General features: G+C 43.2%; 1 protein-coding gene across 7 annotated transcripts in view; it reads left to right on the top strand.

The window, feature by feature from the left end:
- The window catches only part of KCNH5 (potassium voltage-gated channel subfamily H member 5), a 316,925-nt gene that overhangs the window by 104,645 nt on the left and 197,570 nt on the right, over nt 1-14,710 (top strand). For all 7 annotated transcript variants that reach the window (XM_033952023.1, XM_033952024.1, XM_033952025.1 and 4 more), the window contains one exon: nt 7,432-7,824. In XM_033952023.1, the coding sequence (XP_033807914.1) occupies nt 7,432-7,824 (393 nt within the window). The remainder of the gene's footprint in view (nt 1-7,431; nt 7,825-14,710) is intronic.

Here is a 14,710-nt window from a genome sequence, read left to right as displayed (position 1 = left end):
TCCTTCTCAACATTTGTCACTGGCATCTCCAGCATCGAGTAAGTCGATGCATGTCATAAGGCATCAAAAGCAGTCTCGTATGCCATCCACACAGCGATTGTCACCTTTGAGGTGTGCCTCTACATCGAAGTCCCCAACACCTCAACACCCTGTGCAACCTGTGGTACCATTACAGTCTTCATAACCGCAGTTATCTATCCAGGATCAACTACGAGAATTGCTTAAGAAAGAATTGGCAGCCATGCTTCAGAGCCATTTGCTACCATCTGCTGCACTTTTTGATGTTCCCATCAGATTCTATAAATGGTGCCCAAATTTAAACAGAATCCTGAAATCCTCCCACAAATAAATTAGTGTGCCATTAACAATCAATTATTGACATTAATTGTCTTTAATATGACTTTGCAAGTAGATCTGGTTGTGCATGATTCTATATAAATCCACATCCAAATCCCCCAAAGAGGGTATGGCTATGGGAGGAGCTTCAGTGGGTTCAAAGAATTACACATAGAGGGGTATTTTTGATATGACGTCCAAATCCAAGTTTGGATGTTTTGTAGAACACGCATAAAAATCCAGTAGTGAACTTGATCATTTTTTTAAAACAGAAAAATGTCTTTTGAAGGGAGGAAATGATGTCAGCTGCATGGATGGGCGCTTGATTTGGGAGCTACAATCTAGCCCTGAGAAAATCCTCAAAATTTGGTGTGTAGTTATGCTCAGGAGCACTTCTTTTGGCAGGGTGAGGTGCCGGATTGTGTGCATGAGGTATGACTTCATGAAAAAAAAGGTGAAGTGGAAAAATCATTGCCGCACACATTGGAAAAATCCGTGGGCCAGGGCGCACACGGTGGAGCAGTAGCGGAGGATGCGGGGAGCTGCACCTTGATGGCGGCAAAAGATGTAATTTCCACTGCGGCACCTGCACTGGAGGCCGATATGAGGCAGTGGATTCAGGAGGTAAAATTTAAAAATATTGGCAGTGGCTGTTCTAGTGCAGGAAGTGGTACAGGAACTCCGTTTGGATATGGTGAAGTTGGGATTGAGAGTGGAGGTGGTGGAGAAGTGCATGGACACTTGTGAGGAGGGCATGGGCAGAGGAAAATGGAAGAAATTACCGAGGAATATCAGATATTATTGGACAAAATGAAAGACTTAGAGAACTGCACGCGCAGAAACAACATGCGGGTGCGGGGCCTACCAGAGCTGGGAGTCTATAAAGATGTGCTTGCTACTGTGACTAAACTATTACGGTGGCTGCTCCAGGATGACTCGCTGGAGCCTGGTATTAAACGTGTCCACAGGGCATTGGAACCCCAGTATGCAGACTACTCTAAAGACATTGTGATTTGTTTGCAAAGTTTTGTGGTCAAAGAGAGGGCCTTAAGGAGGGCCAGAGAGCTGGGAACGGTGACATGGGAGGGCCACCGCCTGGAGTTTTATCACAATTTGGTGACTAGCACGCTGCAAAATGTCGGTCCTTTCGGGAGGTCACCAGTACCCTTACTAGAGGAAATATGCGCTATTGCTGGACTTATCCTTTTGGATTATTAATCACAATAAATGGAGTGCAAACCAGGGTCACATCAGTGTGAGATACCCGGGCACTACTTCAGAAGGAGGGGATTGAGATTCCAGAGGATTCTGGCCCTGCTGCGGGAGTCGCGCAGAATGTGTGGCAGAGACTGGCGCTCTTCCGTTGGCAACGGATTGAATGAAGGGCCCAAGGAGCCCGTGGGGCATAGCACCATCTGCTGTGGCTCCCACTAATGGACACACCTGAACGTAACGATATTATGAACTGTGGTATTGCTTTGTTTTGTGGATGAATGGAGTGGTGCTTTTGAGATGCTTGACTGTGTACTTCCAATTAGGTGCTCGAGAGAGAGAGTGGAGGAATGTTTAATTCTTCTCCCATGAGTGAATGTGGTGGGCAAAGGTCAGGTATGGCTGTGGGGGTTTGTGTTCATTTGAAGGGTTGCAGGGATGAGTGTCTTTTGATAGAATGGAGGGGGGGGGGGTGTTTGCTGAGTGGTGAGGTAGGATTGTTTTGGGGACAGGTTCAGTTTGCTTATTTTTACTGTGGCAAGGGCTCTGGGGATGGTTTACTTCCTTGAGTTTTGGTGGGAGGTCTGGTTGATCTCACTATGGGGGTAGGGGGTGAGCAGAGGGGATTGTGGGAATTGGATATGGGGGTGGAGGGGTGGGCTGTAGGGAAGGGGTAATGGGGAGGCAGATCCTGGTAGGGGCTTATTTAGGTGGTATTCTTCACAATGGAGGGGATCAAGTTAGTATCTTATAATCTTAGAGAGTTAAATTCCCAACATAAAAGGAAAGCTTTGTGCAGGAAACCCACTTGTTGAGGGCACCTGAAAAACATGTTAGGGACCCCAGGTTTCCTCTATCTTTCTGGGCTTCTAGGGTGGAAAATACAAAAAGTGGGGGATGGGGATTCTCATTAGTAAGGGGTTGAGTTGTGATGTTCAAAGGGTGGTGCGAGATCCGCAGGGCCGGTATATTATGGCTGAGATACTATTGGAGTGCTCTTTGCATTCCTTGGTAAATGTGTACGCTCCTAATGAAGGGCAAGGGCACTTTCTGCAGGAACTGGTACCATAGATTTTACAGTTTAAGGGGGGATCCTTAATTTTTGGGGTCGATTTTAACCTCACCATGTCAACACACCTGGATAACTCGGGTAGAGCTGGCAGTTATGACCGGAGGGATCGAAAATTATTTAGGGAGGCAGTTAAAGCTTTGAATGTGGAGGATTGATGGCGCTGGCTTTATCCTATTGGTAGGAACTATTCTCATTATTCTGCTGTGCATGCATCATATTTTTGAACTGACTATATTTTTGTGGAAAAGAGTCTTCTGCAGCGAGTGGAGCAGACGGACATTGAGGAGACCACATGGTCTGACCATGCTCCGGTTTGGTTGCAATTAGCTCTTGCCTCGGGGAGTACTGGAAGGAAGTACTGGCAGTTTAATGATAGTTTCTTAGATGACCCGGATGTGGAGACTCAAATTGAGTAATGGATACAGGACTATTTAGATATGAATCTGGGGTGCGAGGCATCCCCAGAGGCCTTTTGAGAAGGATTGAATGCAACTTTACAGGGTAGGTTGATAGCGCTGGCATCCTTCCGGAAGAAACAAAGGCGCGTGGAAGTTCGAGTACTTTTGTTACAGATTGGGAGATTGGAAGATATGCATAAGCATCAACCGTGGAATACGGACGTGGGTAAGCAATTACAATGGGCCCGCAGTGATTTGCATGCTCTGGAATTGGAGTGCTTGGACTTCAATCTCCAGTTGTTGCAGCAGAAGTATTTTGAGTTTTCCAATAAGGCTAGTAGATTGGTAGCGCATCGGTTGAAAGCTCGTCAAACAAGGAATAACATCTTGTCCATTAAGGTGGCCTCGGGTGAGGTTTTGAGATGTGAGGATGCCATTAGGGCCCAATTTATGGAATATTATGAACACTTTTATACTCCGGAGGCGGAGGGTACTCCTTTTGAGAGGGAACAGTATATGGCCCCTTTCCCGATGCCTCGAATTGAAGAAGGGGATGCGGTGCGCTTAGATCGTCCTATTACAGGGGTGGAAGCATGGAAGGCTTTAAGATCCATGAAGGTGGGGAAGTCTCTGGGGTTGGACGGGTTTACAGTCAAATATTATAAACGTCGTCAGGATTTGCTTCTTCTGCTCCTGTTACATTTTCTTAACTCCATGGAGGGAGGTAATTAACTTCCATTTTTTATGTGCTTGGCAGAGGTTACTATTTAGGCAAAGGATGGAAAGGACCCATTGAATTGTGCTTCTTATCGCCTGATCTCCCTTCTGGGTGTGGACACTAAGATCTTTACAAGGGTATTAGCAGATCGCTTGATAACTTGGATCCCCCGCTTGGTACATTCTGACCAATCTGGGTTTGTGGTGGGTAGGCAAGTGGGGGGCAATGTCCGTAGGGTTTACGATCTTATGGAAAGGGCTCACCATGGCCATAGAGATTCAGTGTTCCTTTCTATTGATGTTGAGAAGACCTTTGATAGGGTCTCCTGGCCCTTTTTAGTTCAAGTGTTAGAATATATTGGTTTAGGACCTCGTATGCGTGAGTAGATTCGTATTCTCTACACTAACCTGGTGGGTTGCGTCAAAGTTAATGGGGGTTATTCTGCTACTTTTTCTTTAGCTCGGGGGACACGTCAGGGATGCCCCCTGTCCCCTATCTTATTTGCTTTGGTTGTGGAACCCCTGGCTCAGAGAGTTTGTGGTAATCTGAATATCAAAGGGATTAATATCCCTAATGGGGAGTATAAGCCGAACCTATTCGCAGATGATATGCTTTTTACAGTGGAGGATCCGTAAAATTCTTTGCATGCAGTGCTGTCTGAGCTGGATGCATTTGGTGCGGTGTCCAGATTCTGAGTTAACATAGGTAAATTGGAACTGTTGAACATGAATCTATCGGAGGACAGCGTTGAGCATGTGCGCCGGAGGTTCCCTTTTCGGTGGGTTAAGAAATGTTTGCGATATCTGGGTGTTATCTTTGGACCCCTGGGTACTGATCTGTATGAACTTAATTATCCTCCCTTGTTCTGCCGTCTTAAGATTGATTTGGAGAGTTTGGGGGGAGGGGGGGCTATCCTTTTCTTGGTTAGGGCATGTTGAGGTGGTTAAAATAGTGGAGAATCTGTTGTTGAAGAAATATGTTGGACTGCTTATTTCCAAGAGGTGTCAGCTTTGGGCAGATGTTGTTGATCTTATTAGTGCTTGGGGCATGACCTTTATTTGGGTATGTTGACCTTTTGTATTACTTCTGTTTTGTACTGGTTGCACAAATTATTCTTCAATAAAAAGCTTTCAATTAAAAAAAAACAAACAAAAAAAAACCAAAACGAAAAATTTCTTTCCATTTGTTTCATAAATGTCCATTTTTTAAAATATGCTTGCCCTCAATGTGTCTTATCTTTTTGAACCATTAAAAAAAAAACACAAACAAACCCACATCTATAAGAAAAACACAGAAAATAAGTCATAGGGATGTAATGGTGGGAGGGCAGGGCAGCGTTTTTAATAAACTGGCCACACAGGAATCCCAGCAGAGCAGTGTGGCACCCTAGTGGGCACTGCTATGAACTTTACATGTAAAGGCCCAGGTACACCTCTCACCGTAACCCCCTTATAGCGTATGCTGAGCCTTTCAAAACCCACCCAAAACCTGCTGGACCCAACTGCATACCACATTAATACCCCTTATGCCTGCAGGTGTCACCTATATGTATGTAGGTACAGTGGAATTTGGGTGGGTTTTGGAAAACTCACATAATCCACCTTTAAGTGTAGCAGTCAGAGTGGGATATGGGCCTGATTCCCCATCACTGGAGTAGTCCATTAGGCTACTCCAGCCACTTGCTTGCTCTATTAGTACTAACTATAACATCTGAAGCTATCATACAGGCAGGTATGTGCTGTTTCATTCACATGCTTGGTGAGTAGGAGGGAGTCAGAGACCACTAGGAGAGTGTGAGGGATTATGCCTTCTTCCTTCCAGTGGTCTTCTGGTCAGTTTGGGCCCCTGTTTGGCACTTATTTGTTGTTACAATAGGTCTAGCACCAAACATACAAATTGTGCCCTGGACGTTTTCTAAAATGTTCAATTAATGTAGAAAAACGTCCAAATCATTAAACCTGTCCTAGATGTAGATGTACTTAAGACAACCTCAATAGAAATCCATCTAGAAAAATGGGTTTAGAAAATTGTGAATTAGAAGGGTTTTGGCAAGAAAAACATCCATCTGCCTCTTTATGCCACTTTTTGGATGTTTTTTCTTTTTTGAAAATGAGCCCCACAGTGTGATCAAATTTGAGGGCGGTGCACCTAAATTGCATGCCAGGATTTACACCTGGTTTCAGTTAGTGTGTTTGTGGGTTCGAACCCATGCTGCTCCTTGCAACCCTGGGCAGGTCGCCTGATCCCCCCATTGCCCCAGGTACATTAGATAGATTGTGAGTCCGCCGAGACAGACTGGTAAAAATGCTTGAGTACCTGAATATCATGTAAACCGTTCTGAGCTCCCCTGGGAGAACGGTATATAAAATTGAATAAATAAATAAAATAAATAAGTCCTTGTGTCCAAAGTTGGGTGCCCGGATATATCTGAGCGCTATTGTATAGAACTGTGCTGAGCACAAATTTTTCCCAGCGCTTGCTTTTTTGGCACCATTTACTGAACCTGGCCCCTATTTGTGTATCCTCAGACTTAGGCGCAAACACTAAAGGCTCCTTTTACTAAGCTGCGCTAGCAGTTTTAGCACGCGCTACAATGCCGCGTGTACTAGACGCTAATGCTTCCATTGAGCTGGCGTTAGTTTTTCCACGTAGCGTGGGGGTTAGCGCGTGCTGAAAACGCTACCGCAGCTTAGTAAAAGGAGCCCTAAACGTCAGATGTATGGCTCGTGTAAATGCTCAAGTGCAATGGCGCATATATACCCAGTTATGCTGATGCTCTTTAAAGGAAAGAAGGTACCCACTTTCTGATATAGAATATATGGTGTTCCCCCACAAATTTGCGGTGCGCGAATCGCGGACTCGCTCATTCGCGGTCTGCTCCGACCGCCTCTTCCCGTAGTAAAGTCAGGCTACACCAATCAGGAGCTGCATGCCAAAGCAGCTCCTGATTGGTGTAGACCGACTTCACTACAGGAAGAGGCGGTCGGAGCAGATCGCGAGTGATTTTCTTCACCCGCAGGCTCTCCAGCTGCCCTCTCCTGCCTCCCCTGCCTTTTGACAGGTGAAAAACCGCATTTGCATTTTTAAAGAATTTGCAGGGGTTCCTGGAACAGAACCCACGCGAATTTCAGGGGAGTACTGTACACCTATTTATAGGCATGCAGTTATAGAATTACACCCATAATGGACTGTCCTTACTCCTTGATTTTAAAAAGTTCAGTGGTACCTTGGTTTACGAGCATAATTCATTCCAGAAGCATGCTCGTAAGCCAAAACACTCGTATATCAAAGCAAAGTTCCCCATAGGCCATAATGTAAACTCAAAACAATTTGCTCCTCCCGGCTTCCGATTCAAGCAGGCCACCATCCTCCAGAAGCATGCACAGGACTCAGAGTGTTTTGCTCGTCTTGCAAAACACTCACAAACCGTGTTACTCGCAAACCGAGGTTTGACTGTATATACATTTGTTTCCTGTAATCTGAAAATGACCCTTCTTTTCTACCATTGTGTTTGCATTTTCCCAAACAGTGAATATTGGCATGTGCTATATGCTATTGCATGATTTTATGCACTGATGGAATCTTACCAAATTAAATAATTCAGAAACCGTTGGCTTTTGAGAGCACTGTCACCTGTTCTGTTATTACTTGAGCATTATCACCCTTTTTGTTTTATTCTTTTTTTTTTGTTTTAGGTTCTTCAGCTGGGGTCTGATATTCTTCCTCAATATAAACAAGAAGCACCAAAGACTCCCCCACACATTATCTTACATTATTGTGCATTTAAAACTACTTGGGACTGGGTCATCTTGATCTTAACCTTCTACACTGCAATTATGGTTCCTTACAATGTCTCCTTCAAAACAAAACAGAACAATATTGCCTGGTTGGTTCTGGACAGTGTGGTGGATGTTATTTTTCTGGTTGACATTGTTTTAAATTTCCACACCACTTTTGTTGGTCCTGGTGGCGAGGTCATATCTGATCCCAAACTCATAAGAATGAACTATCTGAAAACCTGGTTTGTGATAGACCTGCTGTCATGTCTACCTTATGACATCATCAATGCATTTGAAAATGTAGATGAGGTAAGCTATTTCAGCCTTAGAAAATGAAGGCATTGTGCTGTGCTTAACCGTAAACCTGCTTCATTTCTTTCACCTCCTCCAAGAAGGCTGATGTGCTAGGGAAAATGATTGCGTTTTGATTTTATAAGTTTTAAAGTCATACCTTGAAAAACAACACTATTGTTGAGAAAAGCTTGGTACTATATTTCTTGTTTGTTTTTTTTTTGTTTTTTTTTCTTACCTTGTAATTACCGCTGTGGTAATTATCCATACAGTGAAGTACCTTGTGAAACACCGTGTTCCTCAATACTACTTTTATGACAAAGAGGATACAGTTTCAAGCATTTATACATATGTTTAGTGGCTTCGACTTTTGAAAAAAATCTGTATAGCTATGAAGGAGCCATTATATTCAGTGTTCTTTAACATTTCAGCCAACAATGCTTGCAAAATTAACTTAAAGATATTCTGCAAAGAAAAGTCATAATAAGTGTAGCTAGTAGCAAATGAATAAGTCAAAGCAGAGAAAAAAACCTATTATGAAAATGTGATGATGATGCATTTATTACCTTTTTAATTTCCCTGTGGTTTCTCATATCTCTCAGTAGACTAAACGGCAGGCAAAGTGTTAGATCATTATTTTCCTTAAGTGTTATACTTATGAACAATTATAACAGTTCTGTCTTTTAAAAATGCCTTCTGTTGAAAACAAAAGTTTTAATTATTTTCGCACTTACTATTTAAATATTTTTTATGTGTATGTTTGATGTATTATTACGGTCTTCAACACCTTTAGTACAAGACTTTTTTTTTTTTAACTAAATGATCAAGACCAGGACCATTATTGTGTATAGCAGTGGTTCTCAATCCAGTCCTCTGGACACACGCAGCCAGTCAAGTGTTTAGAATAGCCACAATGAATATGTATGAGAGAGATCTGCATAAAATACAGGTACTGCATAGAAATTCAGGGTGGCAGTGCTTATATTTATACTCACATATTGTATGTTAGCAAAGAAAATAAAAGACCAAAATAAAAAACAATCCTGAAATGGATCAGTGACGATCTGATGTATGATCTCTCTGACGGCAAATGGAACTAAGCTAGCCAAAGATTTACATTGCTGAGATCCAAAATAATAAATGAAAGGATTACTGGGTATAGTGTATGACTGGTGATAATATCTGGACTATATTCTATTGATGAAGATATTGCTGTTTGAAATTAGAAATTTATTTGATGCATGCATACTCTGACTGGCTGACTGTGTCCCAAAGGCTGGGCTAAGAACTGGTGTATAACAGTAATGATCTTTTAGTTACAATAGTGGGTTAGGTTGAAAGACCAGTTTCTTGAGTTCATCCTTCTCCTAATTGGCTCTTTGTGGCAATCTCTTTCTTCAAATTAATTGTCTCGTGAGTCTAAGCAACATGTTTTCCATACACCTGGCAGAATTTGTAAGATGTGTACCATTTATGGAAAATATGAGTGAGCCTTCAAAACGCCATTCTTCAATTTAGGAGCATTGGTCAGATGAGGCTATTGACCTTTAGTAATCACAATGATAACTCGACTCGTACTTAAAACTTAGGCACCTGTAATGTAGGCCGGGGTTTTAAAGGCTTACATTGTAGGCACCTAAGTCCTTTAGAGAATCACATCCAGAGGTGCCTAAGTCCTTCTCTCCCCCTAAACATGCCTATTTTGGCATTAGGCACCATGCAATAGGCACCTACTTTTTGCAGAATCGTGCCTAAGAAGCACTTTTCATCCACGTAATTTTTAGTTTTTCAATTAGCTTATGCTCATAATTAAAGCCAATTTTTTATTTAGTTTGTCACCTAATCTTAGGCATCTCTTATAGAATTTGCCCCATAGTTCTTAATGTCGTGTATTGCCCCCTTTTGCATCAATGGCGGCTTGCAGCCTTTTCTGATAGTTGGGAAAGAGGCCCTTTATTTTCTCATGTGGTATAGCTGCCCATTCTTCTTGGCAAAAAGCCTCCAGATCCTGTAAATTCTTTGGTGGTTTATCTTGACCTTCATGTTTGAGTTCTCCCCCATCTGGCTGAATGATGTTGAGGTCAATCTAGAACCGTTACTTTTTTTCTGCTGCAGCCACTGAAGGGTCGGATTGGCGCGTTTTGGATCACTGTCATGTTGGAAAATCCAAGTGTGCCAGGTGTTCAGCTTCTTGACTGCTGAATGCAAATTCTCCTCTGATGTTTTCTGATAAGATGCTTCATTCGTTCTGCCATCTATTTTGACTAAATTTCCTATGCTGTTGTAGCTCCCCCCCCCCCAAAAAAAAGGCAGACATCCTCCTCCATGCTTCACAGTAGGGATGGGTGCTTCTCTTCATAGGCCTTGTTTTCTCCCCTCCAAACAAAACATTTATGGTTGTGACCATAAAGCTCAATTTTGGTCTCATCACTCCAAATTATTTTATTACAGAAGTTTTGAGACTTCTTTCATTGCTATTTGGCGTATTGTGAACAGGCTCTTTTGTGGCGTTGGTACAGCAATGCCTTTTTTTTCTGACAACTATCATACAGCCCATTTTTGTTCAAGTATCTCTTTATTGTGCATGCTGAAACACTCACATCACTTTGTTTCAGAGGAGTCTGTATTTCAGTAGAAGTTGCTTGTGGGGGTTTTCTGTGCACCCCTACAAAATTTCCTGACAGTTGTGTCTGAGATCTTTCTTGGCCTACCTGGCTTGATATTAACAGAACTCATAATTTTTCACTTTTTGATCAGAGTTTGAACAGTACTGATTGGCATTTTCATATCTTTGGATATCTTTTTATATTTGTCTCCTGATTTATAAAGTTGAACTGTTTTTGCTTGCAAATCCTTTGACAGCTCTTTTGCTTTCCCCATGGTTCAGTAATCAGCAAAGTCAGTGCAGCCCTGGATGAAATGCACAAGGGTTTCTCAAAAGCTAAGAAACTCATTGACTATTTATACGACACTAATCACAATCTAACAAGACACAGATGTGGATACTTACCCTACATTGCCATCTCAACCTGTGTGTGTCAGCTTGAGTGTATATTATAAGCCCAAACATTCAAGGGTATGGAAACTGTTTATCAGGACAGCCTGTGTAAGTTCTGTTGTCATTATGATTACTAGAGGATACACACAATTCTGTGACGACAGATAACTTTACCTGGCCAGTATTCCTAAATTAAAGAATATTTTCCACAAATGGAACACATTTTACGAACCTTGTAAACTTATGAGCACAACTGTAACTTTTTTTCAGCAATTAGTTGTTCATAATATTCATGATAAAATAAGATGCTGTAGTTTATTTTGCCATAATCGTTACAGATTGAGTTGAAGACACATGCATTGTGATATCTGTAGTCTTCCTGAAAGCCATTATTTTGCTGCTGGCAAATAGAAGCTAAAATGTGGAAATGAGATTTGATTGACAAATTGCATACAGTTTCTGCTAACCTATTTCAGTCTAGGTAATATGCATGCTTATGTTTTGAGACTGGATGCATCACACCTGAAAATAGTGAACACATTGTCAGTTCAGGATGGCAGTGCTTATATTTATACTCACATATTGTATGTTAGCTGCTGCTACAGAAAAAAATGTCCACCATTAACAGCCACAACCACAATTAATGTAATTCTACAGAGTTACTGTTTAATTTTAGGCTTCAGCAGGCTATGGTGATCTTTCTTTTTAATATGATTCTAAAATGATTTTAATGTTGGAATCCTGACATAAAGCACTTTTATATGATATAGCAGATTAGCCATGCCACATTTGGTACAATTTACATTAAGAATATTAATGACTGTTTATATGTTTATGCTACGGGACTGATGACTGTATCTTATGATTGAGTAAGTTACGGAGAACTAATGACAGAGTATCTTTCCTGCCCCTACATGAAAGGGCTTTAAATATTTTCACTAAGGAGCAAATTTTTTAAATTTTAAATAATTTATATTCTGCATATCCCACAATTCTATAGCGGATTACAAATTATTCAGGAACGCAAGCATTTTTCCCTAACTGTCCCGGTGGGCTCCCACTCTATCTAACGTACCTGGGGCAATGGGGATTAAGTGACTTGCCCAGGGTCACAAGGAGCGGTGCGGGATTTAAACCCACAACCTCAGGGTGCCGAGGCTGTAGCTCTAACCACTACAGATAACAGGGGAAACAAATCCACAAAATACAAAGTGGCAAAAATGGGTGGAATTGTCCAATCAGAAAGGTGCACAAATGAAAGTGTCTTTCAACTCATCTGATTGATCTTTATTCATCCAAAGTTACTCGACCCATCAGATGAGTTGAAAGACACTTTCATTTGTGCACCTTTCTGATTGGACAATTCCACCCATTTTTGCCACTTTGTATTTTGTGGATTTGTTTCCCCTGTTATCTGGACAATTCCACCCATTTTTGCCGCTCTAACCACTACACCACACACTCAATACTCAAACCACACAAATAATACTCAAAATGGGCACCCAAAAAACTGGTGAACGCCGTTCATAGAATACTGCTTAGCACCAGTTCCCACACCTAACTCTGGTCATCAGGCTTACGCTTGCTGAAACCTGATGTAAGTGCTGGCACCTGTTAGATACAATTGTCCAGTATTCTATAACTGTGTGAGCAACTTTCTTGGAACACTCCTGATATGCCCATGTCCTTCCCATGGCCACATCTCCTTTTGGGATGCACGCTATGGGAATTGGGCGCCCTGCCTTATAGAATAGTGTGCAGCCAGATGCACGCACACATTTTAATAATTGCCACTTAACATAAATAATTGGTTGATAGGTTAAGAGCTCATTAGACAATTAGGCCCAAATTCACCTCCAAACCGTGCACGATTCGTTTCTGTTTGCATGCCGGCCGACGAATTCACTAAAGGCCTGCATGCAAATGGGGACGATCGTTAACACGCCCCCTACCCACGGCCATGATCAGTAGAGAGTGAGCCCCGCTCTTGCGCACACCCTGACAGTAGTGACAGGAGAAGCACTGCTGTCAGGGCTCAGCCCCCATCTCTCCTGCCTGCCTTGCTCTGCCCAGATCTCTCTTGCCTGCTCCCGGACTTTCCTGCTCTCTGCCGCCGTTCCCTGCAGTGCAAGCCTGTGGTTTTAAAGTGGGCCTGCACTGTGGGGAATGGTGGCAGAGAGCAGGAGAGTCCGGCGAGCAGGGAAGAGAGATCGGGGCAGAGCAGGGCAGACAGGAGAGCCTACACTAGCCCCACCTACCAGCCCGACACACCGGCACTGCCCGACACCCCCCAGACCCCGATCTCTCCTGCCTGCCCTGATCTGCTCCGATCTCTCTCTTGCCCTCCCTCGGCATGGCACCCCTCCTGTTTCTAACTATTTTAAAGGTACCGGGGTGGGTAGGCCGGGCCCGACCACCTGGGCTGACCACGGGTGAGCTGGGTGGGTGGGAGGCCTATGAGCAGGAGGGACTGAGCTCCCCTCCTGCTCCCAACATTTGGTGCTGGGGGTGGGTGGGCCATGCCAGGAGGGGGGCAAGGGCTATGCTGGGAGGGGGGCGAGGGCTGTGCTGTGCCGAGGGAGGGCGAGAGAGAGATCGGGGCAGAGCAGGGGCGTTCCGGGAGGGCCACGCAAGGAAGGGGGCAAGGGCCGTGCCGTGCCGGTCGCAGGGAGGGAGGGCGAGGGCCGTGCCAGTCGGGGGCAGCCATGCTTGGGGGGGGGCGCGTTTGTGTGTGGGGGTACATTTTTTTGACAGGCCTGCCTGTCTTTTTTATTCATTTTTTTTTTTTATGGGGCAGATATTTTGCGTGTGTAACACACGCAAAATATCTGTGCCATGGAAAAAAATGAATAAAAAAGACAGGCAGGCCTGTCAAAAAACCTGCAGACCTGACGGTAACTCAGTTACCGACAGGTCTGAGTAGTCGGGTTTGCTAATAGTAAAGCCCAATTCAAAATAGCCAAGCAATTGTTAGTGAATCAATCGCTTGGCTGTTTTGCATGGGGTTTTGCTAATTTGCATTGGAGGATCGCTACAGGCTTTAGTGAATGGGGTTGGAGGGAAATTGATCAGTACATGATCGGTTTGCTTAGTGAATTTGGGCCTTAATTTGCACGCACATCTTGGCAACACACCCACATTTGGGTACCATATATAGAATACAGGGGTAAACGTGCTTACTATCTAAGCTGCTTTAAAATAACATTGAATGGGATTGATTTACTCTGACATTTGATACAGAAGCATTGTGCACAAAAGCAGATATTAAGCCATTTATGACATCATAAGGAACAGTGGCAATCTGTGCTTGAAATAACCTAAAGATTTATTATTACTATTGATCACTGACCATTTCTTTCTGTTGCCAGGAGCCACACCACAGAACCAATATAAGTATACCTTGTGAATTTATGACTCCTCACAGTAGGAGTGTTACAATAAGGTTGTTAGGGAAGTTGTTCTATTAACCCTTGGACCTGTGAGCTGTGCCGCATTCAATAGTTACAAGTCTGCTGTAAGGCTTGAACTTGTTCATGAGTGGACCTGAGCATGTGCTGGCTTGATCCCCACACACATTAAGATTGGCCACTAGCTTTATTAGTTCATATTTATAGAACACATTTATGTCACAGTGCCGTGCCTTTCTGGCTCTGAAGACTAAGGGGGCAGGCAGATTCAATGCCAGTAAGTTATAGCTGCAGGTAGACATAGAAATGAAATCATCTGAGATAAATCTAAGGTATTCAGAGGTCTATTCAGATCTCTACATCCATCCAGTTCAGACTCTCCTTATCTATAGGCTGATATTCCGTCTCTTACATGGGGGTTATGAATTCTGCCTTTGGCTGGCTCCAGGGGAGCCAAAGGGAGAAGCCAAAAGGAGAAGCTGGGAATGGAATTTGGATC

Source organism: Geotrypetes seraphini, chromosome 7 (genome assembly GCF_902459505.1).
Source record: "Geotrypetes seraphini chromosome 7, aGeoSer1.1, whole genome shotgun sequence".
In the NCBI taxonomy this organism is placed as follows: domain Eukaryota; kingdom Metazoa; phylum Chordata; class Amphibia; order Gymnophiona; family Dermophiidae; genus Geotrypetes; species Geotrypetes seraphini.
Note: the sequence above shows the minus strand (reverse complement) of the source record. Positions and strands in the feature narration are given on the sequence as shown.